General features: G+C 42.6%; 1 protein-coding gene across 2 annotated transcripts in view; it reads left to right on the forward strand.

The window, feature by feature from the left end:
- TRPM6 (transient receptor potential cation channel subfamily M member 6) overlaps window positions 1-26114 on the forward strand; it is a 126853-nt gene that overhangs the window by 73314 nt on the left and 27425 nt on the right. The window contains exons 20-29 of one of the 2 annotated variants that reach the window (XM_084899444.1): window positions 515-643; window positions 2252-2503; window positions 3189-3363; window positions 3571-3685; window positions 6635-6828; window positions 9353-9485; window positions 18721-19838; window positions 20013-20125; window positions 22931-23054; window positions 25848-25939. In XM_084899444.1, the coding sequence (XP_084755570.1) occupies window positions 515-643; window positions 2252-2503; window positions 3189-3363; window positions 3571-3685; window positions 6635-6828; window positions 9353-9485; window positions 18721-19838; window positions 20013-20125; window positions 22931-23054; window positions 25848-25939 (2445 nt within the window). The remainder of the gene's footprint in view (window positions 1-514; window positions 644-2251; window positions 2504-3188; window positions 3364-3570; window positions 3686-6634; window positions 6829-9352; window positions 9486-18720; window positions 19839-20012; window positions 20126-22930; window positions 23055-25847; window positions 25940-26114) is intronic. The other variant, XM_084899445.1, reaches the window with a different exon arrangement.

Raw genomic sequence — 26114 nt, forward strand, 5'->3', positions numbered from 1 at the left:
GAAGTGGTTTCAACTGTTCTTTTATGTAGGACTAAACTTAGAAGACTGACAAGACTTAGGTGGAGCTAAAAAAGATATGAGAAACAGGGATGCAAGTTGAAAATAAGATGAACAAAAGCCCACATATAGCCATTTTTCTCTCTGCTTATCTGGGATTTTTAATATAAGTGTTGTTAATTAGCATTGTGTATTGTCTCTGAAGCTATATAAAGGGCTGCCCCATCTCATTGTTGGTGATCATGGCAATTTTCTGGTGGGCAATTTGGTAATGTGTCGGTGTTAAATGTGTGTGCTCAGCTCTTTTACTTCTGGGAATACATATTAAGAAGATAAAATGTTGGAAAAGATTACAAAGCTGTTATCACTAGTACATGTGTATATGAGTGTTTACTGTATTTTCACATTACCTCATGGAAGGTCACATGTGTGTATCTGCCCAGCTTAGTCCATGTCTGCTCGGCCTCCTCTATTATGACTGTGACTCACATCCAGGGAACGTGTGTCCCCCTCACAGATGGTGTATCTGGCGTTCCTCATGCTGTTCACTTTCACCGTGTTGGTGGAGATGCAGCCTCAGCCCAGCGTGCAGGAGTGGCTCGTTATCATTTACATCTTCACCAATGCCATCGAGAAAGTCAGGGAGGTGAGCTGTCCCCTCTCCCCTTGTCTTCTGCATCCCTCTGCAAGAGGTGTTATGGGCTCTGGTGATGAACACGGACAGGTCAGGGATGAGGGGCAGACAGACAGTGCTGATTCTGGTTTGTGTGCTGCAGGGAGGGTATTTAGGGAAAAATCTCTGATTGCAAACCTTTATCCTAGCACTTTCTTATGGTTGCTGTTCTTTGAAAGTAGTTGTTTTCAAGGATATCCTAATGTGTTTATCAGCCCTAGAGAGATGATATCTAATTTTTTTAAATATATATTTTATTGATTTTTTACAGAGAGGAAGGGAGAGCTAGAAATGTCGATGAGAGAGAAACATCGACCAGCTGCCTCTTGCACACCCCCTACATTGGATGTGCCCGCAACTAATGTACATGCCCCTGACCGGAATCGAACCTGGGACCTTCCAGTCCGCAGACCGGCGCTCTACCACTGAGCCAAACCGGTTTTGGCTGTTATCTAATTTTTATTAGATCCTCCAACTTTTTGATTTCCTGAAAATGCGTTGTGTTTTTTTTTTGTTTTTTTTTTTTAAGATTGATTTTCATAGCCTAGCATTACTTGCTTATTATCAGTTCATTTCTGAGTGGCACGCAAATGATCAAAGTTGAACAATAGTTAAAGAATTCCTTTATGGTTTTCGAAAGATTTTGCTAAATACCTTTGAAAATTGAAGCTGAAAACCCTTCTGGGATAAGTAGTCCAAGAAACAAAACAAGATAAAATTTTTTTTGTTTTTAGTTTGCAATGAGTCACTTAAAAAAAGAAAGAATATTCCCATTCAGTTATAACTGCAATCACATAGAGGCTGTTTTAGATATCGGTGTGTATGTACTTCTTTGCCTATGCATTTGCATACATTGATTTTCTCCTAGAGCTAATGTGACCAACCTTATATACTAAGAAAATATATTCTGAGTAATTATACTTATATTGTCTTCTAGTTACTATTGGGCTTATAGGTTATAGAAAACAATTCAGGAGAAAAACGTTATCTAAGTTCTACCATTTTTATGCTTCCGAGAAAATGTTTTCTATTTTACTTTTCAATTTGTTCTGCTCTTCTGTTGCAGGGTAATTTCTTATAATGGTGAGTTCTAATATCACATTCTGAGTAATTTTTCAGCAAACTCACTAGAGAGCAGTAGTAGGACCAGATTACAGAATTCCTTGGTTTCAAACCAGTCTTCTTTGCACTCATGAAATGGAATTGCAGATCCATTGCAGTGTTAAGTTCTAAAATGTCTAGGTGTTTCCCTGTGTTAGTTTAGGATTAATAAAAGCTAGAAACACTACCTTTTTAAAAAAAACAAAAAACAAAAAACAAAAAAACCAAAACTTCCTGTTTGAGGTTCCAAATAGCTGGCTAACTCTAACTGTGACATTCAAATATATTTATAGAATTGTTTAAGTCATTACCCAAGGCTAACTTAAAGTCTCCAAAAATCCCCTTGTGATCTGTTTCTTGGCCAAGGATTTAAATCACTGTCTAAATGAATCAGTTAATACATTAAAGAAGATAGTATTAATGAGAGGCTTGAATTATACCATGCACTAAGTTTCCCCCGTTCGTTCATTCTCCTTTTAGGTCTGTAGTTCAGAACCTGAAAAGTTCACTCAGAAGGTAAAGGTATGGATTAGTGAGTACTGGAACCTCATGGAAACTGTGGCCACTGGCCTGTTTTTGGTTGGTTTCGGCCTGCGGTGGGGGGACCCTCCTCTGCACACAGCGGGAAGGCTCATCTACTGCATTGACATCATATTCTGGTTCTCACGACTCCTGGACTTCTTTGCTGTGAACCAACATGCAGGTCCGTATGTGACCATGATGGCAAAAATGGTGAGTTCCGCCTGCTTCTGTGTTCTGGTGCACTTTTTAATGCTTTTGGCCTGCTTTCATGGCTCACATTCAATAGCTTAAGTTTTGAAATTACTTAGGGAGGCACAGAAAATAAGATCATTTCACCACTGCTTTCTTATAACCACAAACTCATACAGGATGGGGCAAAAGTGGGTTTACAGTTATGAGTATACAATACACAGAATTTATTCTCATATTATTATTTGTTAATATAATTATTTTCTATATGAACTCCTAAAAACCTACTTTTGTCCACACCTGTATTTAACAAAGATCCTTGGAGAATTGTGGAATAAAAACATGTTTTACTAATTTGAGTGTCTCTATTTTTCTTTTTCTTTTTCTAACTTCTGGCTCAATTGGTGAAAAGTTGGATATTAGCTAATTACAAGTTGTTCACATTTCATTACTCCTTAAGAAAAGAAGCACGATTCTCTACCACTAGCAAATTCCATAGACCACGTTGACATGAAATACATACCTGTGTAGGCAAAACAAAGTGGTTTAGCCAAAGGAAAGGCAGCTGTGCATGGACTAGGGCATTTTGGTCAATGACTAGTCAGTCCTATCATTGGCAGGTATAATTATGATGGTTGTTAGTGTTTTGTTTGTTTTACATTTCAAATCTGTGGTAACGTTCCTGTTGTGTGGCATTATTTTGCAGACAGCAAACATGTTCTACATTGTGATCATAATGGCCATCGTCCTGCTGAGCTTCGGAGTGGCACGCAAGGCCATCCTTTCGCCCAAGGAGCCCCCGTCTTGGAGCCTGGCACGGGACATTGTGTTTGAGCCATACTGGATGATGTACGGAGAAGTCTACGCATCAGAAATAGATGGTGTGTGGCAGAGTTCCTTGGCAGCAGAATCGAACTTCTGTAGATGCTCAGAGTAAAGTAAAAATCTGGAAAGAAATCACCTGAATCTTAAAATATATAAGAAAAATATGATATTCTGCTAAGTTAATGTGCTAAATATGTACTTGGAATCATGGGACTGTGATTCATCTTACCTCCTTTTAATTTTTTTTTTTTTTTTTTTTGTAGTTTGTTCAAGCAATTCATCCTGCCCTCCTGGTTCTTTTCTTACTCCGTTTCTCCAAGCTGTCTACCTCTTTGTGCAATATATCATCATGGTGAACCTGTTAATTGCTTTCTTCAAGTAGGTTATTTTAATTAAATATGGTTATTTTGTTAAAATAAAAATGGGAACAGGCATTTTTGGGAAGATTCACATGTATTTCGAGTGTGTTAACCTTTGGTTTTTGTGTGTCCCATATTTTAAAATATGGACATGAAACTACTTTTAGGAAGGCATTAGAGTATGAGAAGAGAAAAACAATAAATGGAAGTAAATAAAAGTGGGGTGAAAAGAATTATGCATTGCAGTGAAGTAATAATTAGAATCAGGGAAGAATCACAGTTGGTGAGGTTGACAGATGGCTAAGGAGGACTGGATGTCCTTTTTTTCTTGGCTCCCAATGTGTTTCATTCTGTTTTCTTCTATCACTTTTGTCTCTTTTTCTGGGTCATCTTCTCCTTAACCTTTTAACATTAGAAGGTCCCTGGGGGCAGGCCTTGCTTGTCTTCTGTTTACACTTTGTTTGGTGATCTTGATCAGTTTCCTGCATATGCTGACAAATCCTCATTTATATCTCTAGCCCCATTTCCCCCTCCCCCCTGCTTCCCCCACCTTGAACTTCAATTCTGTAGGTCTAACTGCCCCTTTCATGGCCAGGCAAGTATATGATAGATTTCTAAAAATTTTAATGTTAAAATTCTTGATCTCCCCTCTTTCCCAACATGTACCTATTTTACTTGTAGTCTCCCAAATGTATGAGGAAGACCACAGGTTTCTGTCAGACTTCCATCATTTCATTTGCCCAGACCAAAAACCTTGGATTCATTCTCAATGCCTCTAGTACTTCCAAGTGTAACCTGTCAGGAATGCCTACTGCCTCCAGATCACCCCTAACTGCTCACCTGCCTGCCTGTTCACCTCTAATCGCCTCTGCCTGCCTGCCTGATTGCCCCTAACCACTCTGCATGCCTGTCTGATCGCCCCTAACCATTCTGCCTGCCTGCCTGATGCCCTAACCACTGTGCTGCCTGCCTGCCTGATAGCCCCTAACTGCTTGCCTGCTTGCTTGCCTGATTGCCCCTATCCGCCTCTGCCTTGGCCACCACCACCACAGCTTTGTCCAGAAGGATGTCCAGAATGAGGTCATTCAGCTGTTTGGTCTAATTAGCACATTATGCTTTTATTATTATAGAAATACAAATATATTTTGTAATTTATATATTGTATTTGTATGTCTGTCTGTCTTCTCAGATAGACATAAAGCTCCTCAAGGACAAGCTGGTGTTTTTGTTTGCTTATGAATTTATCCCAAATACTGAAAATATAAGAAAAGGGAAATCAGTGTATGGAATCTAAGTAAAGAAAGTAGAGAAGATAAAGGCTAGAGGGAGGCAATATAAATGAGAAAAAATGACTTGCAGTAATGGGGAGGACATACCTTCCTGCTTTTTACAAGATTATATGATAGCTATTATCACATTTAGCTTCAGCATTTTATGAACTTTAAAATTTATTGGTGTTTAGTAATTATTGCTATATTTTTATATATCAAGTAATAGTAAGAGAAGGGCATTAGATTTTTATTTCTCAAAAATATCAGGTGTCAAGAGAGATTGAGAGTCCTCACATGAACCAATTTTCTCACTTTAGAGATGAACACAATTGAGGACCAAGTGTGCTGAGAAAGCCAAGATCTGACACTTGTCTAGGGGGCCTTCCCACATTCTTTGTACCTATAATTAATTACCAAGAATCTGAAATACACTGTGGCTATCTTTACCTGCTGCCGGGCAGACCGTAGTCAAACCTGGAATGGCAGTAGCATGTCATCTGGTGGTTCTCAGACTTGATCCTGCCGGAGAGTCACCTGAAGAAAGGCTTGCTGAGCTGCAAGTTGCTGTGATGCTCACACTAGAGCTCCCAACTCCATATTTCTGGAATGGGGCCCAGAATTACATTTCTGTCAAGTTTTAGGTCACACCGCTGCTTCTGGTTCAGGGACCACACTTGGAGAACTATTAAAACCCAGTCATCTGTTTTCTTCATTTACTTTATGGACTCAACTTTATGAAATGTCCCCATCCTCATATCCTAAGCTGGCTTTCTCCTTTTCTTTATTATTACTCCAGTATATATATATAAACACACACCTAAATTTGGCTGCCCCACAAGTACTTCTCTGCCATCTTTCTCCCAAGAGACTCAATTTTACATTAGCCTAAGTGCAATGTTAAGATGGACATTCTGTTGTGCTACAGCCTCCTCACATTATAGACTTAAAGCCAAGCAGTTAAAGATGATATATTATCTAGAATAATTGAATAACTACTACCCACTACAACATTCATTGAAGGTTTTGTAATATCAATATATTTATTGTACTGCCTGCATATTAAAATTGATTTAATTAAAGGGAAAATCCAAGGTGACCTACCAGTAAAGCAATTACTTTTATTATGAAGTTCATCTAAATAATATATCTAGCTTCTAAATACAGACCAATTGATTTATTTTAGGATGAATTGATGCTTTTTTCTCTGACTCGTCTTTTTAATATTGTGTTGTTTGGGTGTCTTAAATGGGATTATTCTAGCAGTTCTTACATTTGACTTTAGGAGAATCTCTTCATGAAGTTGCTTATATAGGAACATTACGGCTGTTTACCATGAATGTTGAATTATGGACTGAAAAGAGCTTATTTGAGATGGGATGGTAAACTATGAAGAGTGTTAAGTTCCAGAGGGCTGTTTCTTTTTATTGCATTTACAATGTTAGCATTTTCTTCATTTTTTATTGTATTTTCTACCTTTGTTTTTGATTCTTATTAGCATTCTTTATTGTAGAAGGTGATTAATGTATTTTGTTGGGTGCAAGAAGAATTAGAAATGCAATAGATATTATTTTCATTGGCTAGCTGCTGGTAATGTCAGGTGAATCAATCATAAAATTTGATTGAAAATAAAGAAAAAAATCTGTTCTATTTCAGGATTCTATATTAAAACATTGTCCCTCTCTTTCTAAAATTTACAGTAATGTTTATGTAGATATGAAATCCATTTCAAATAAACTGTGGAAATACAATCGCTATCGCTACATCATGACGTACCACGAGAAGCCATGGCTGCCCCCACCTTTCATCCTGCTGAGCCATGTGGGCCTCTTCCTTCGCTGTCTTTGCCATCAGCAAGCTCCAAGCGACCAAGAAGAGGGTGATGTTGGATTAAGTAAGTTTTTATTAATGAAACAGGAGGAAGAGAGTAGGGAAGTGGAGATTCAAGGTGTAGGCACACCAGAGCATTGTCAGTTAAATTCAGGGCACAGGATGGAAGGTTCTGGGGACTCACTGACACCACTGTTGTCAGCTGAAGAGCTGAAGAGCTAGGGAAACACATTGTCATTGTGTGATCATACTGCTTTTGATTAACTGATACTTTGGAAGAATGGAATAGAATCTCCATTTGAATGGATAAAGGTTTTATGTTTTTGCACAGGTATTAATGGAATACCTGTGTTTTCTATGCTGACCTGGAAATTCATGGTCTAAGGAAAATCTTAGGTCTACATATTTTGAGATTTTCCTAGTTTATTTTGCTTAACCATATCTTGGCTGCATGCTATGACTGTCATATTAATTGTCACAAGAGAACATTTCTTGTTATGATTTTGCAGATCTTCTGTAGTTCCTCTCAAGCAATCCCACAATTGATACCAGGTCCATTTCTAGATAATTCTGTAGAGGAAATAGGTGGCATAAATTCACAATCTTTTATCACAAATTGCAAATCCAAAGTACCTCTGAAAATGCAAGATCTTTATCTTCATAGGTTGTGGGAAGACTCATTTGGGTAAAACTTTCTTAGAAGACTAATGTGAACCCACTCATTCTCTTTATCCCAGATATTGTGAATATTCATCGATTTTGCTTCAAAAATAGTCATGTAATTGATTGCAGGGACTGCTCTAAGGGTTTTACTCATTTGTGGTATATACGCCTTTTTACTTTCCTAAAACTAGAAACAGAATTATAAGTACTAAAACACACCTGGTTCCAGGAGTTTCAGATAGGAGGTTGCTCATTTCAGTGAGCCCTTAGGGGGACAGGTGTAACTGCAAGGTTGACAGGGCAATATGCTTTTGTTCCTTATTGTTGGTTGTGTGAAGTATTTTTCCTCTTGAGTCTCTTTGGAGATTTCTTTTTCTTTTCCATTCCCCTACCAGAGATTCAGTCTTTGTAAGGAAGTCAAAAGCAATTGAAGTGCATTTAAAGGCTTATAATTATACTGTAATCCTTAAAATTTACATAGAGCTCCATCCCAGTCATTGGCTGCAGAACTATCACAATATAATAGATGTGAACCACCTGAGAGATGCTGGAATTAACTAGGATTTGATCAGATTTCCTAGCACCATACCTGGGTTCAGATGGCTCTGGGATTATCAGATCAATCTGGTATAAAACTCAAGTAAATATATTCTTCACTCCAAGCTCTGGGAAAGTCCTGAATTTTGTGAGGTTGCTTCCACTCTGTATTGAGGAGCAAGATGTGTGGATATAGGGCAGCAGTGCCACCTTGCGGACAGTTCCATGAACGCGCCACATGCCACCGTTGGCACCAGTTACTGTGGACTGTTTGTTCTCAGGAATGCACAGGAGTTTCAAGTCATGACAATTGTAAAGATTCTTGTTCATAGGAAAGTCTTTAATGCAAACATATATTGAGAGTTGGGGAGATAATGGATTTTTAATTTTTTTAATTTTTTTTTTTAGTATTTGAGTCTTCCACACTATGAAATCAGAAAACATTATGCACTTGAATATTGTTTTCTTTTAGCTGTGTTTTTCAATTTAAAGTTCATATGTTTGTCTCTTATTTTATGGGAAAATAATGGAACACTTCCACTTCTAATAAATCCTGGGGAACTCTAATGATTCTTGTTTCCCTAGTTTAAGTGAAATGATTGAAGGAAGAGAACCTTCCACTTTTGCCCCTTTTCAACACCATTTTTATATTTTCTAAGTACTGGAAGCTTGCTCAAAGGGTGTATTTTTCAGTTAGGTCAGAGTGACAGCCAAGTTTGTAGACCGAATGACGAAGTTTGCCATAGAGTTGCATCACCAGATGCTGTCTGTGTCTTTTGATGAGTTGAATTTAATTCTGTCAGGGAAGGGGGTTAGCCTCCATGGGTGACTGACGGATAATAATGTATTTTTCCCCAATAGAATTTAGTATATGCACACGCAGTCTAAGAAGGTCAAGCTTTCTTACACTTACCAGATTAATTTCAGAAGACTTTGTCTTCCAGCCTTGATTTTAACCTGTAGCTTATTTATTGTCCTTTTGAATGATAAAACAGTTGGCAGGGAAGAAAAAGACCATCCGTTTTTAGTCTAAAGTTATACATGGATGTTCAACTGAGCGGAAGTGAATTTTTGTTGATGTCTAAAAACATTCTAACCTATTAAAATATTGAAGAGGAAGTGTCTGTTCTCCATGAGTCATCTTCAGGTTCCCATGCCTGTTAATAGGACAAACAGGAAAGACCCAGATACATGTTTCCAGCTGTTCCTACATCCTGCATCCCCATTAATACAAGGCATACAGTCTGACAAGGCAGCAAAATTTTACCATACAAGCTACAGTTTATCAAATTACAGCACAAGTAGAAGGAGAGCCACTCATACACTGTATCGGATTCCTATTAAAGGTGCATCATGATTAGTTTTGTGTAACATACTTATTTCCACAGAACTCTACCTGAGTAAGGAGGATCTGAAAAAACTTCACGATTTCGAAGAACAGTGTGTGGAGAAGTATTTCCATGAGAAGATGGAAGGACTGAATTGTAGTTGTGAGGAACGAATCCGAGTGACAGCAGAAAGGTAAAAGATGAACGTATTTTCCAACCCTAAACTAACACCCAAACCTGATTCTACTAGAGTATCTAAAAAGGTACATAGGTCTACTTTTGAAACACAGAGGTTTGGATTCTCTAAAATGTTCTCTAGTAACATATAGTGTTTATGTAATTAATGCATGTTTATTAAATCTAGTTACTGGATGTGAATGGTGAATAAGAGACCATAGTCCCTACCTCCATAGGACTTACATTCTAGTGTGTGCATGTAGAAGAGTAAGGGGGGTGGGGAGGTGGAGGAGAAAAAATAAAGGAAACACATAAAAGAAATATGTAATTTAATGTTCAGCAGTAAAAGAGCCACAAAGAAAGTTGAAGTACTATTATAAAGGAATGGAAAATGATGATGGCAAGGGGCCTGCCAGAGTTGAGGGTTGGGTTGGGCAGTTTGGGGTAGCCTGGTGCAGGCAGAGACTGTGGGTGAGGGGAGAGACTGAGGGCAGTGGGCCAGGCAGAAACACCTGGTGGCATGGCGTGCCTGGCCGAAGGAGCAGCAAATGCAGGCGCCCGAGGCAGCAGCAAGGGCGTGGGGGCTGCAGGCAGGCCTGGAGGAGGTCCAGTGTACCATGCTGGTGGCATGGAGAGTCATGAGGATCTCAGAATGCCTGCCCAGCAGTTCGTGGTGTAGTGAATTGAAAAGAAGTGGAGACGGCAATGGCAGCTTTTGTGGAAAGGTTTATGAGAAGGGAAGCAAGGAGGGATTTGGGGACACAGTAAGCTTCTTTTCTTTTGTTTCATGTGGTGATAACAGAATTGTGGATGGTCTTGGGAACGTCCACCAGCAAGGAGAAGCTGCGGGCGCAGGAGGAGGGAGAGGGCAATTTGCTAACATGGAATCCTGGAGAAGGGGGTTCATGGAGCGGCAGGCCAGGAGAGATCGTGGCCGGTGTAAAGGGGATGCATGGGTTAGGAACACGGACCTCATAGCAAAGCGACCAGCCGAGAGCGCCTGTGGGCATGTGTGCTTTGCGGGGACAGTGCATGGAGTCCATCAGATGTTTGAGGAGAGAGGAGAAGATGTGTTGGAGAGAGTGATCACATTCAGAAACTGTGGTAGGATCCAAACTATTGTGGATATACTTTTGATTGTGGGTACCCAGCATTGGGTTAAAATAGGGAGGACGGCATGCATTGGTATGCACTTAAAAAATGTTTTTATTGATTTCTGAGAGGAAGGAAGAGGGAGAGAGGAATAGAAACATTATGATGAGAGAGAATCATTAATCAGCTGCCTCCTGCACACCCCCTGTTAAGGATCAAGACAGCAACCACGGCATGTGCCCTGATGAGGAATTGAATCATGACTTCCTGGTTCAATGGTCGACACTCAACTACTGAACAACACTGGCCAGATTTTTAGAGATTTTTAGAGAGAATAGAAGGGATGAAGCAAAGGGGGGGTGAGAGAGAGAGAGAGAGAGAGAGAGAGAGAGAGAGAGAGAGAGAGAGAGAGAAGTGATTGGTTGCCTCCCACATGTGCTTTGACCAGGGATCCAATCGCAACCTTTCTGTGTTTGGGACAACACTCCAACCAACTGAGCCAACCCAGCCAGGGTTCTTGCTTTTTTTTCCTACCCGCCCCCCCCCCCCCCCCTTGGGATCAAATAGAGAAGGATTAGAAGGTAGATGGATATGTAGTTTCTGGAAAATATTCTAGATGCTTTCAAGGGTTCTATAATGTAATTATGAAGCTCTAATTTAACTTCAGCACCTAATCAGTGCTTCCTCTTGATAGTGCTGTTTTACCAGCCCTGCTTGTCCATGGTGATTTTTGTTGAGGTCATTTCGGGGAGCTCACAATGAGGTGTGGGAGGGAGGGAAGAATGTTTCCCTCAGATAGCTGAACAGGCATTTGCAGAGGGAGGGCAAGGAGATGAGGAGGCTATCTGCTTGTTTGCCTGCCTTGAGAGCAGAGGTCAGCCCTGTCCTTACAGAATGAAGTGAGCTGCGAAAGTGGACAAGGAGGACATATTAGGTCTGTTTCATGTCTTACTTTCTCTGTGTGGAATGCTGGCAGCCTTTTGACGTAGTGGTATAAGTCAGCATTTCCCTCCCAGTGCTGTGAAATAAGGTGTTCATTAGGTGTTTCTCCATAGGAACATGTTTGGTCTATTGTATTTGGGAAATGCCGCATTTTGTAGAAAGTTCACACACTAACATAGAGTGCCTTGTGACCTGGTAGAGGTATAGGAGGAGCAGGTCTGTCATTGTTTGGCTGTGAAACCTTATTGAGGAACGTTTGTGACCAAAGGCCCCCCAGCACGGGGAATGTTGGTATAATTCACTTAGCACTTCATGGGACTCCAGGAGCCCCCAGAGAACCTGGCCTAGATTCCAGCTGAGTTGCTGAGAGGTGCGGGGCACAGTGGTTCATGCCATTGAATACGGAGCCGGACTACCTGGATCTGACCCTCACTCTGTCACCGTTAACGTGACTGGCCATGTGACCTCTCCTATTTTCACGAAATGGATAATAGTAATGCCTACCTTATTCGGTTGGCATGTGGCTTAAAGAAAAGAATAGTGGAGAGCCTTTGGAAAATGCCTGGCACGTAGTAACCACTCACTGAATATTACAGTGGTCATGATGACTATAATTATACCTGTTTATAATATCATTTTAAAATACCTTGTCCAAAGGCCCACCGTAAAACAAGAACCATGCTGGACTCCCCTCCATCCTCAAACCTTGCAGAGGGGAAATGAAAATGATAAGAATGTGCTTCATGTGTCAGAATGACTGAAAGGATAGATTAAGCTAATGTAGTTCACGGTTGAGGAACATAATTAAAATATGTTTCACAGGACATAATGCTTTAGAAAATAAGTGCCTGTAAAAGCCAGAGGACCTGATTTGAGGGTGACCAGGTTATTCGTTTAACAGGTCTGCATTGTAGCTCATTACCTGTTGCTGTGAATGGTTGCTGGTTTCTATTGTGTCCATGCGCTGTGGCTGCTGCTAATGGCACTTAATGAGTCTCCATTACTGCTGTTCAGACTGTACTGGTTTTGAATGAGATGAAACAGTGCATTGGATGAGAAACTCTAATTAAGCATATTTGGAGGGGAATATGCATATATTTTGTGCTCTCTCCCTCATCAGCCTTGCCAATTCTAGTTTTGCAGGTTCCAGAAGGTCAGGAAGCATTTGTAAAGCCTCTATTGAGTTATAGAAGTTGAATTCTATGGCAGACACAAGAAAGAGAAGGTGCCACCCACATAGACGATAATAAAAATGGAAAATTCCCCCCTCGTTATTATTTATTTCTTATGGGCAAAGCTGCCAGAGAGAAGAGATGGGAGATTTCTCAACCATGTGACTTGAGGGGCTCTCGAGAGGGGATGTGTAATACTGTTTTGGGAAATACTTGATACAACTCTTCACGGTCTAATCACTGCTCCTCCCAGTCTTCAAGTGAGACTGGGGACCATTTTGTATTTCTGCATAGGGTCATATCAGCCATGACATTGTTGGTTGGATTCCCTGTCTTGCTGTTTTTACTTTATTCCTGTTTCTCAGAGATTTTCATTATTGAGAAATTGGAAAGCTTACTCCCTTCTCCAAATAAAATAATAAAATGGGAGGGAGGGGGTGAAAGAACAATGTCATAAGCCAGAGTCCATTGTGAAAATTTTGGTCTCTTTCCATTTCGTCTTCTCTATACTTTTAGTTAAAATTATACGTTTGGCCCTAGTCAGTTTGGCTCAGTGGATAAAGTGTCAGCCTGTGGAATGAAGGGTCCCAGGTTCGATTCCGGTCAAGGGCATGTACCTTGGTTAAGGGCACATCCCCAGTGAGGGGTTTGCAGGAGCTGCTGATAGATGACTCTTTCTCATTGATATTTCTAACTGTCCCTCTCCCTTCCTCTCTGTAAAAAAAATAAATAAAAATAAATAAAATTATACGTTTGTATTTTGTCCCCCGCTTCAACCTTATACATCAAAAACATTTCTTGAGATGGTTAACCAGTCTTTGTAAACATAGTTTAACTTTTTTTTTTCATTTTTTTTAAATCAATCTTTATTTTTCATATTATTACAAAGATTCCTCATTTCTTCCCCCCTCCACCAGGTTCCCACCCCACCCTCTGCCCCCTCCCCATCCCCCATTGTCCTCATCCATAGGTGCACAGTTTATGTTCAGTCTCTTCCTCCCTCCCTTTCCCCGATAGTAAATCCCTTTTCAGATAGTAAATCTGTTACTTAGCATTTTCTCATATCAATAATACCTCCACATGCCCAATGATACATTTCACACAAAAGACAGTTCCAAATAGGTCAACCAGCCTCATCCAGGCCCCACCCAAGGCACTCACAGATTAACACCCCAGCGCTATACTAACTCAACACATCCAGATCTAAGCCTTCATCACTTGATTCAGCAGACCCTCAAGTTCCCGCAAAAGTTTCCAGCCATGTCTGAGAGGCAGCCGTGGGCAGGGACAGGCGAGGAGTGAGCTGTTTCGGGCCTGGCTGCTCCGGGCCTGGCCTCTGTTGCTCTGGTTCGTTCCACAACCAGCTGCTCCGGGTCTGGTCACTGCCGCTCCCGACCTAGTTGCTCTGGACTTGGCTGTTGCTGCTACAGGCCTGGCCGCACCTGACCCGGCTGCTCTGGGCCCGGTTGCTCAGGTCCCGGCCGCTCCGGGCCTGGCCGCTCCCAGCCTGTCAGCCGCTGCTCCAGGCCTGGCCGCACCAGACCCGGCTGCTCCGGGCCTGGCCGCTCCCAGCCCGGCAGCTGCTGCTCCAGGCCTGGCTGCTCCCAGCCTGGCAGCTGCTGCTCCTGGCCTGGCCGCACCCGACCCGGCTGCTCCGGGCCTGGCTGCTCCCAGCCTGGCAGCTGCTGCTCCGGGCCTGGCCGCTCCCAGCCTGGCAGCCACTGCTCCTGGCCTGGCCACTCCCAGCCTGGCAGCCATTGCTCCGGGCCTGGCCGCACCAGACCCGGCTGCTCCGGGCCTGGCCGCTCCCAGCCTGGCAGCCGCTGCTCCGGGCCTGGCCGCACCAGACCCGGCTGCTCCGGGCCTGGCTGCTCCCAGCCTGGCAGCTGCTGCTCCGGGCCTGGCCGCTCCCAGCCTGGCAGCCACTGCTCCTGGCCTGGCCACTCCCAGCCTGGCAGCCATTGCTCCGGGCCTGGCCACACCAGACCCGGCTGCTCCGGGCCTGGCCGCTCCCAGCCTGGCAGCCGCTGCTCCGGGCCTGGCCGCACCAGACCCAGCTGCTCCGGGCCTGGCCGCTCCCAGCCTGGCAGCTGTTGCTCTGGGCCTGGCCGCTCCCAGCCTGGCAGCCGCTGCTCCAGGCCTGGCCGCACAAGACCCGGCTGCTCCGGGCCTGGCCACTACCAGCCTGGCAGCCGCTGCTCCGGGCCAGGCCACACCAGACCCGGCTGCTCCGGGCCTGGCCGCTCCCAGCCTGGCAGCTGTTGCTCTGGGCCTGGCTGCTCCCAGCCTGGCAGCCGCTGCTCCGGGCCTGGCCGCTCCCAGCCTGGCAGCCGCTGCTCCGGGCCTGGCCGCACCAGACCCGGCTGCTCCGGTCCTGGCCGCTCCCAGCCTGGCAGCCGCTGCTCCGGGCCTGGCCGCACCAGACCCGGCTGCTCCGGGCCTGGCCGCTCCCAGCCTGGCAGCCGTTGCTCTGGGCCTGGCCGCTCCCAGCCTGGCAGCCGCTGCTCCGGGCCTGGCCGCACAAGACCCGGCTGCTCCGGGCCTGGCCACTACCAGCCTGGCAGCCGCTGCTCCGGGCCAGGCCACACCAGACCCGGCTGCTCCGGGCCTGGCCGCTCCCAGCCTGGCAGCTGTTGCTCCGGGCCTGGCTGCTCCCAGCCTGGCAGCCGCTGCTCCGGGCCTGGCCGCTCCTAGCCTGGCAGCCACTGTTCCGGGCCTGGCCGCACCAGACCCAGCTGCTCCGGGCCTGGCCGCTCCCAGCCTGGCAGCCGCTGCTCCGGGCCTGGCCGCACCCGACCCGGCTGCTCCGAGCCTGGCCGCTCCCAGCCTGGATGCTCCATGCTTGGCTACTGCTGTTCTGGGCCTGGCTGCTCCCAACCCGGCTGCTCTGGGCCCAGCTTCTCCGGCCCCGGCCACTCCATGTTTGGGTGTTCCTGGACTGGCCACCCTGGGCTTGGCCGCCTCTGCCTCAGACCTGGCTGCCACTGCCCCAGGTCTGGCTGCTCCAGTGCTGGCCGTTGATGCTCTTGTTCTGGCTGCTGCTGCTCTGGGGCCTGGCCACTGCTGCTCTGGGCCCAGCTGCCACTGCCTTGTGCCTGGCCACTCTAGGCCTGGTCGCCACTGTTCCAACATTCTGTCCCTTTTTTCTCTTTTTTTTTCTTTTTTTTTTTAAAAAAACAGCACATTTATGTTGCAATGTTGGCTGGTGCGTTGAGTTCTGACTTAGTCTTTGATTTTTCAAGATCTTCTTTGTATTCTTTCTTAAGTAATTTTACTATCATTTGCTCTCACTTGATTTCTTCACATTAAGAACTTCTTTGGTTTCTTCCTCCTTGTCCTGGGAGCTCAGCAGGTTGGCCTGTGGCACCTCTTTGTTCTCCGCAGGCTCCTGTGCTGCTTCAGCCTGTTACCGGGGTCGGCGCCGCCCAGGAAGCAGCCCCTGTCCTTGGCTCCGTTGCCCGCGCTCAGCAGTCGAAGGCTCAGGGGCACCCCCCCCCCCCCCCCCCGGGGGCCCCGTCGCCCGGCTCCTTGCTGGCGCCCGGCTGGTCGGTGTCCGGCAGGGGCTCCTGCTCCTCGTCGCATTCCTCCGGACTGGAACTTTCTTTCTCCCTCCCATTAGGGGAGTCCAGGATCAGAGTCAACAGACTGTCCTCTGCGCGCAGTGTGCGCGACTCCTGGGGCTTGGCCTTTCGCCGCGCTCCCAGGACTCCACCTCACAGCCCGGTCTCCCCCTGCCTGAGCCTGGGTCCCCAGGGACTGGCCCAGACCTGGAGTTCCGGGCGGTCTGGACTGAGGCTCAGCGCCACCGCCTGAGGCTTTGTTTCTTCCGGCTAGGCCTAGGGTAATCCAGCATCAGAGTCAACATTCAGTCCTCTGCGCGACACGTGCGCGACTCCGGGGCCCCCGCCTTTCGCCATCCCCCGGAATTCCACTTCACAGCCCCGTCTCCCCCTGCCGGAGCCTGGGTCCCCAGGGTCTGGCCCATAACTTGGGGCTCAGCGCTGCCAGTTCGGGGATTCAGCCCAGGCTATTTCCTTCCTGCTAGGGAATGCCAGGCAGCACCCAGCCCTCTCCTCCTCTCGGCTGCGACCTCTCCGCGCACGCGCGCGTATGTGCGAGTGCGCAGCATGTCTCCGTACCTTAGGCTTTTTTTCAGCTCCTCTGATTTTCCTTCTGGTTTTTTCCCTCCTTCTTATTGTAGAGTTTTCAGTCAGTCGACTACCTGTAGCTCTGGGCAATGTCCACTCTACATTTTAGTTGTATTCCATTGAAATTGTTGTGAGCTGCTGCGGCTGGGTGTCTACCCGAGCAGCCATCTTGGATCCTCCCCTAACTTTTATTTTCTCTACTTACAAAGTTTTTCATACCACACTTAAAAGTGTATACTGCAGAACATAACTAACATCTACATCTTTAACTCTACTGTTAGAAATAGCTAAAAGAAATTATCAACAATATAAGTTTGATTTTTAATGGCTTCATAATATTTTATCTCACAATGTAAAGAATATCTGTGTACTTTAGCATAGTGAAATTCTTTATATATGTTTCCTAATTGAATGCCCCAATGTTGCATCCTTGTCTGCTTACCTAATGCAGTTGAATATTTTACTATGTTTCCTTATTTTTTTATCTTTTGGAAATTGTCTGTTCATGTTCTTTAGAGTCCTTGTAAAATATTTTTCTACAACAATTTGTAAAAGTTTTGATTTATTAAGGAATACAGACACCTCATCATATTTGTTAGAATAATTTCTAACTTATTTTTTTTGTTTTAAATTTTATATTTTTATGTATAAGTTGTTTATGTAACCAAATATATATTTTATAATTTATGATATTCCTTGTTAAGCTTAGACAACCATGTTAGTTTCCCAAGGTTGCCATAACAAAGTACCAAAACTGGGGGTCTCACAAGGACAGAAATTTATTGTCTCACAGTTCTGGAGGTTAGAAGTCCATGCTTTTTCCAAGGGCTCCAGGGAGAGTCCTTCCTTACCTCTTCTAGCTGCTGGTTTGCTGGGAATCGTTGGTGTCCTTGGTTTGGTTTTGTAGATGCATCATCCCAGCCACAGGTCAGCCTTCCCCCTGTGTATCTTTAAATAATCTTCTCTCTGTGTCCACATTTCTCCTTTTTCCAAGGACCCTGGTCATCTTGACTTAGGGCCACCCTAGTGGTCTCATTTTAACTTGATCACCTCCATAAAGACTCTATTTCCAAATAAGGTCACACTCTGGGAGTACTGGGGGTTAGGGCTCAACATCTATCTTTCAGGAGGACACAAAACCAAACCCATCCCCACACCGAGATATACACAGATAAATATTAACCAACATTTTCTCTGTCTGCCTAAATGAAATTAGTTGTTACATTTAATTAGACTCTACTTGCAGTAGATGTCTTGTGTTGCTTTGACATGAATCATTGGCCGGTCATCATGATGTTGGGTTTACGTATTCAAAATAATATTTTAAAAATTGCCTCAGGTTTTCTCTGATGTAGGTCTCTTAAAGTAGGGTTTGTTTGAAACCTGGGAAACCAATTTGAGATATAGATTTGGATTTTTAAAAATATCTATAAAACATTTTTTTTTCTAATTGCATATTTGATTATTGATGCTGTTGCTGTCATTCTGGTTTCTTCCTCAGGATATCCTTTCCTTACCAAAATAGCATAGTGCTTACCAATGGGAGACATCCAAATGTTTGTCATATAAATTAATGAATATATAAATTATTACAAGTGGGCTGAGTGGTGATATGATTGAAGAGATAACAGGAAGCTGAACATATTATTCTGAAATATTAGAAATAATGGCCAGTGTAGATTTGTTATTTTTCTTTATTGGGGTGATAGTGGGAACTACAGGAGTGGGTGAGACCCCCTGGAATGAGAGGATATATTGGAGATGGAAGATGGCAGAAGACACACCTAACTTGGAAAAGCAGCTTAGGCTGAGGATGAAAGGACATGAAGAGAATAAGGCCAATAAATTCCCACTGGTTTAATGTGTCTATCGGCTTTCTCCCTCCCTTCACCATTAGGGTTACGGAGATGTACTTCCAACTGAAAGAAATGAATGAAAAGGTATCTTTTATAAAGGACTCCTTACTGTCTTTGGACAGCCAGGTGGGACACCTGCAGGACCTCTCTGCCCTGACAGTGGACACTCTAAACGTCCTTTCTGCGGTTGACACTTTGCAAGAGGATGAGGCTCTCCTGGCCAACAGAAAGCTTCCTACTTGCAGAAAGCTCCCCCACAGCTGGAGCAATGTCATCTGTGCAGAGGTTCTAAGCAGCATGGAGATGCCTGGGGAGAAAAAATACCAGTATTACAGCATGCCGCCTTCTCTGCTGCGGAGCCTGGCCAGAAGCCAGCATCTCTCCAGAGTGCAGAGGGGACCCCTTGCTGTGATTGCAGACCGTCGCAGAGAGACTTCAAATGTAAGAGATGACCAGGAAGAGCAAGAAATGGAAAACAGTACAGGTGCTTGTTGCCTTGACAGGCAAGCCCACCCAAAGCATGGCCACTTTCTTCTGGCCCCTTCTCATCTAAAGCAAGTTCCTTCTTCTGCAGAAGCTGACTTGCTTCTGTCCAGATCACCGGTGGACGTGGGTACAGGTGTGCTGGCACCTGAACAGGCCACCCAGAATGGAGTCCCTGTTCATCGGACTTGGCAGACCCCAGTTGTCCCAGCCCAGAGCTCAGTGGCTGAACACAAGGAGCATACGCATGAGCCAATCGTTCACATACCAGCCAGACAAGGCAGGGGAGAGAAAGTTCTAAACACTTGGATTTGCACCCCTGCACCCATGAAAGCTGAGAGCGTGCGAAGTGGAGGTGGATATGTGAACTGGGCATTTTCGGAAGGTGATGAAACTGGTGTGTTTAGCATCAATAAAAACCGGCAAACCTGGTTGGCCTCTACGGGTACCAGTAACTCTAATGAGAGTGGACAATGCCAGAGGCAGATCTTGTGCAGATCCCTCCCTGATACCTCAACAGGATGGGCCCAGCATAGCGATTGCTCAGAGGTGGGACCAAGACTCCAGCCAAACACATCCTTTTGGATCAATCCTCTCCGCAGAGACAGGCCCTTCTTTCGGAGTCAGAGTTTGAGAACACACAAGGAGGAGAAACTGAAGACCTGTAAGGTTACAAGTAAGACATAAACAAAACAAAACAAAACTGTAAATTCTTTGCATTGCTACTATTTTTAAAAAGTCTATGACTTTTGCCTGCATTCTCATTCTCTCCATTCTTTCATCCTTCCAGTAAAACAAAATAGTTCCCATACTATTTTCAACTTTGTCGTGTAAACCATTTCCCTCACAGATTGTTCAAGATCTTCAGCGATGGAACAGTCAGCATGGATCAAAGCAAAAATGCTAACCAAGGAGAGAAGATCGTCAAAGAAAAAGAAGAAAACACAAGGACTCCAAGTGCCTGTAAGTGCCTTGTACACTGAGTGGTCAGATTGTTATGATCTCTGAACGCATAATAATCAGGCCACTTGGTGCATATCCTACATAATAAAAGGCTAATATGCAAATTGTCCTCTGGACTAGGAGTTCGACCAGCAGGCAGGCCTGCCAACTGCCCATGTCCCCTCCCCTTGGCCAGGCTGGAGACCCCACCCATGCACAAATTCATGCACCGGGTCTCTAAAACACACACACACACACACACACACACACACACACACACACACACGAGTGGCCAGATTATTATGCGTTCAGAGATCATAATAAACTGGCCACTCAGTGTATGTTTTTGGCAACTGAGATAGCAGCCAATCTTAGCTTGTTTTCTCTTTTGTCTAAAGTTTCATATACACAAAATAACACCGTGAAGATATAAATATGTCATTTGAGTGGATGCGCCATAATTCATTAGCTCACATGTTGACATCTGTCTCATTTTTAGTTTTTGGCTGTTCCACACAAAGCTGTTGGGAACATTTGCACACAAATCTTTGTGAGGCTATGTGCTTCAATTTCTCTCCCATAAACGTTTAGGAGTGGAATGTCAGAATCATATGGTAAGCAGTTGTTATAGAAGATACTTCCAAACTGCTTTCTAAATGGTTGCATCATTTTACATTCCCACCAGTCTGAGCAATACTTCATGAGCATCCCAGCAATCCACATCCTCACCAATCTTTAGTGTGTGCAGTCCTTTCAATTTTAGCTTTATCAGTGGGTGGGTAGTGACCTCTAATGGTGGTTTCATCTGCATCCCATAGTGATGTAGCAATAGGTATCATTTCGTGGGCTTATTGACCATCCATATTTTTTTGGGGTGACATGCTTGTTCAAACCTTTTGTCCATTTAAAAAAGTTGGGTTGTTATTAAGTTGAAAGATTTACTTTGTATCTTTCAAGGAATCTGTCCATTTCACCTAAGTTGTTGAATTTATTGGCATAAAGTGTTTATAATATTATTATCCTTTACTGTCTATGGGATCTGTAGTGACATCACTTGTCTCATTCCTGATATTTTAAATTTGAGTTTTCCTTTTTTGTCTTATGATCAATTTGGCTACAGTTTATGTTTTATTGATCTTTTTAAAGAACCAACTCTTATTTTCACTGATTTTTCTCTGGATTCTAGTTCATTGATTTCTGCTCTTATCTTTATTATTATCCTCTGTTCTGTTTACTTTGGGTTTAATTTGCTTTTTTTTGTAGTTTGTTAAGGAAGAAACTTTGGTTATTGATTTGAGACTTCTTTTCTAATATAGGCAGTTAATGCTATAAAATTTCATACAATAAGTGGTTTAGCTATCATACAAATTCTTTATTTTCATTTAGTGACTCTTCTTATTTATTATTTGGAAGCCTTAGATCTGAGTTAGCTATTCTATAGGACTTCACCTTTCATGGTTTTAATGTCTTGCTTTACTTTTCTATTCCACATATATTTTTAAAAATAATAATCTCAATGCATTTTAAGTATTATGTCTAACTTTTAATTTTTTAACATTTTATTTTCAATTATAGTTTACATTCACTATTATTTTGTATTTGTGTACTGCATAGTGGTTAGACAATCATATATTTCCCGCTGATATTTCCAGTACCCACTGGGCACCGTATATAGTTTTTAAAATATTACTGACTGTATTCCTTATGTGTACTTTATATCCCCGTGATTTTGATGCATTTTTTAAATCCTCACCTGAGGATATTTTTCATTAATTTTTAGAGAGTGTATGAGAGAGGGAAAGACAGAGAGAGAGATTGATGTGAGAGAAACACATTGATTGGTTGCCTCCTGCACAAGACCCAACCAGAGCCCGGGCTGGGAGGAACCTGAAACAGTGGTACATGCCCTTGACCGGAATCGAACCCTGAAACCTTCAATCTGCAGGCCGATGCACTAGCCATTGAGCCAAACCAGCTTGGGCTTAATGCATTTTTTTTTTTTTTTTTTAATAAAGCATTTCTGTTCTTTTGGGAATCAGAAGCAAAAATATAAATATTGAGAAAATGATGTGGAATTACCTTTTAGATGGAGAGATTAACTTGCTAAAAAGACTCTGGGGAAATGCTACGAGTTGCTAAAATCCCATGACATAAGAATTTAAGTAGATTTATTTTTTGCAAAAGTTAAAAATGGCCAGATTTCAACGAGGAATTATAACTGAGTTCAAGTATTAATAACATGCATTTGCTTATTGCTTTGTAGTTTATTAGTTTTCTCCATTTTCTTCTCTGCTCTTGGGAAATACATAGATCACCGTTATTATCGACTACCTATTATTTTAATGGTAAAGGGGATGGGGCTCATAGACATTAAATAATTTGCCCAAGTTTATGTAGTTTCTAAGTGGCAGAGCTAGAATTCCAACACACGTTTTTTTGGATCCCAGCCTTGTTTGTTTCTTTTTCCTCTATACCAGTGGTTCTCAAATTGTGGTCTCCTAGCAGTGTGGAAACTTATGAGAAATTCACATTTTCCCTCCCCCTATTGAATCACAGTTCCAGCGGGTGGGACCCAGTGATCTATGGTTTAACACAGTCCTGGGCGATTCTGATGCACACTTACGTTTGAGAAGCCCTGCTTCCCACCCTCATTCTGCTAATAGGAGAGTCACCTGATGCTCGTGAACTGTCAGCATGAGTGATGGGAGCGAGAGCTTCCTGGTTATTCTAATGTGCAGCCAATGCTTCACCAGGGCCCCTCTATTAATATGACTCAATGTTTTCAGATTAATGTCACTGTGTTCCAATGAGTATCCTTCTCTCCAGGTCATAACAATCGATGCCTGTTTTCAAGGTGACCAATCCAATTCAGAACCAGGAGAAAGTAACATCTCCAAAGAAGAGGCATGCAGCAGGAACTGGCTGACGGTGTCCAAGTTTAGTCAGATAGGTATGTAACAGTCTGCCCTCTTGGATCCCCAGATCTCTGGTAGAGTCTCCTTAAGCTGTGATCTATCGACCACGGGTGGCCCCTGATGTTCTTTCAAGTGGAGATGAGTGAATGAAAGGGTGGCAACACCGTTTGGGAAAAAATGCTCTTTTCTGTTTTTAATCTTTATGAAAGGAACAAAATTTCTATGTGTTTAATGAGTCTAGAAAAGAAAAATTAGGATTTAGATAGTTGTTTTATTCAGTGTTCATTTAGTCTGATTTGTGGGCAGGGGTTGTCTAATTTTATAGTCTTAAGGCTCGTGTGACATTGACTTGGACACTTACACAGAGCTCAGTGGATTGAGTTGTACTTGGTTATTTACAACTGTCCACAAATAATGTTCATTCTGTGGGCAAGTATCCCTTAAGTTTAATATGTCTGTTGTGTGTGAGGATAGAAGATGGGTCAGCCAGCTAGAAATGAAGACTGGCATACAATGTGAAATAAGCCTAGATTGGTAAGATGAGGACAGACTATGAACAGAACTGAGAGCAGTGATCAGAACTTTGAACTTCTTGCATTAGATAACAAGATAATTTACTATTTTTTAAATAGAAAGGACTATGTAAGAACTCATGAAGATTTAAAATTATTTGAGAGATCAACCAAAGGACTTGTGTGCATGCATATAAGCCTAACCAGTGGTCATAGACAACAGGGGATGAGCATACATGGGGAGGGGTTTGGAAAGGGAATAGGGGGATGAGGACAATTATGTGATACCATAATCAATAAAGAAACTAAAAAAAATAAAATTATTTGAAATACCAAACTTAAGGTATAATTAGACATTATATTGAAATCTATATTAAGCTTCTTTAAAGTTTCTTTAAGCTTGCTTTTATAGTTGACTAGAGGCCTAATGTATGAATTTGGGCTAGTCAGTGGGAGGGGCTTTGGGCAGTTGGCCCTTCGCCCTGGTCGAACTCCCCTTGAACTCCCGGTCAAGGGGACAATTTGCATATTAGCCTTTTATTATATAGGATAGTTTTTAACCAAGGGGTAGTGGCCAGGAATGCTGCTAAACATCCTACAATGGGCAGTCTCACCCCTAGCAAGTAATTATCTGGCCCAAAATGTCAATGTCAAAGTTGAGAAACTCTGATTTATATTTTTAAAAATACTCAATTTTCTGTTAAATCACTGTGAATCAAGAGGGCTCTAAGTGGAAAAAGACATTAGAAATTAAATTATTCAGAACAACCTCAATTTACAGACATGGCTTGAGAGCTTAATTATCTTGCCTTAAATCACACAGCTTATTAGAGCCCATAATTTGAATAAATCAATCTCATACCTAAATATTTGATTCTAGGACTAACTATAAATGTATTCATTTTATTAATGTATATTTAATATCTATTACATATTTTAATCAGTTATCTGATTTTTAGGTTAGTATATATCATCCTTATTTAAGTTATTTTTAAAATTGAAATATAATCCTTTATAATAAAGAGGTAACATGCAAATTGACTGTCATGCCCTCACACAAGATGGCCACCCCCATGTGGTCACAAGGTCACCACCACAAGATGGCCGGCAGGGAGGGAAGTTGTGGATTATTAGGCCAGCAGGGGAGGGCAGTTAGGGGCAACCAGGCTGGTAGGGGAGGGCAGTTAGTGATCACCAGGCCAGAAGGGGAGGGCAGTTGGGGGATCTGGCCTAAACCAGCAGTCAAATATCCCATGAGGGGTCCCAGATTGGAGATGGTGCAGACTGGGCTGAAGGACAACCCCCCTGCCAACCCCTCCAGTGCTTGAATTTCATGCACCGGGCCTCTAGTTGACATACAACATTGTATTAGTTTTAGGTATACAATATAGTAATTTGAAGCATATCGTGAGTTGAGAATCTTCAATTTTTGGAAACTGCCTAAATTGAGTTAATTTAAAAATAAATAACTTTGAGGGTAGGGAGATGCCCTGTCAGTTAGCTCTCTTTAAATAAAAGTTCTGAGGAGATTAACAATGGAATGAAAAAGTATACTTTTTAGCTTTTCCTATAGATATTTTATTTTAATTGTAATACTCTAATTACAACCATAATTATCATAGTTTTACATTTTGACAAACATATATGAAATTTTGTGATTTTTCGTATGTCTTATATACTTCTTTCTTTCAGCACAAAATCATTAAAAAAATACAACTATTACTTCCTATGTTTAGTTAGGAACTCTTAATAAGTATTATGCCCAGATTTAATCCAACTGCTGTATGCCACGGACTCTGTAGGTATCAGGTATAAATATTACTACTAATTCTCATCATCTTTTTAAAGAAAAGTCTAAAAATTAAATCCATTTGCCGGCATTTTTATTTATTTATTTTAATTTTTACATAGCCCACTATGATGCTACAGTTGTTAAGGAAGGATTCCCAACCATTTGGAACTAAAATTTCACATATTTAAAATAAAGCATGGATGGTAGGGTGTAGGCGCGAGTGTAAAAAATATACAGAAGGCATGTTTTATAGGCTCAGCAGGTTATAGATAAATTAAGTTTTTGACTTAATAGATAAGTATAAGTGTTATAAATGTCAAGGTAACTATTGAAGAATAGAAATAGGATATATAGCTTTTAACCACTTGAGAAAAATAAGGACAAAAGAATCTTTCTAAAACTCGTTGAAAAGAGAAAAAAAGCTGTATTCACATTTAGATGAATACACTCTGTTCAGATCTTTCTGTGTGAAAGCAACACATTTTCATGTATTCTCTAATTTTTTCCCCCTCCTTCTTAACAAGGTCTAGAACCTAACATATACCAGAAAACAAAAACTAAAGGAACAGAGCGGCATGCTGTACAAGTCAGTGATTATCTAAAGCAGTCTCCGGAGGTAAGAGCTCTCCCGTGACACGTTGTAAGAAAACATTCATGCACACAACATAACTCCTTGACTGTGTGTCTGCTTTATCTTTTTGTCCCTTCATTGGCTCCTGTGCATTACCCTGAAATCTTTGCTTTGAATATCTGCCCAGTTTTTTCTCCCACCCCCACATTTTATGCTTTGC

Source organism: Pipistrellus hanaki, assembly GCF_964339955.1.
Source record: "Pipistrellus hanaki genome assembly, chromosome: 11".
NCBI classification, from domain to species: Eukaryota; Metazoa; Chordata; class Mammalia; order Chiroptera; family Vespertilionidae; genus Pipistrellus; species Pipistrellus hanaki.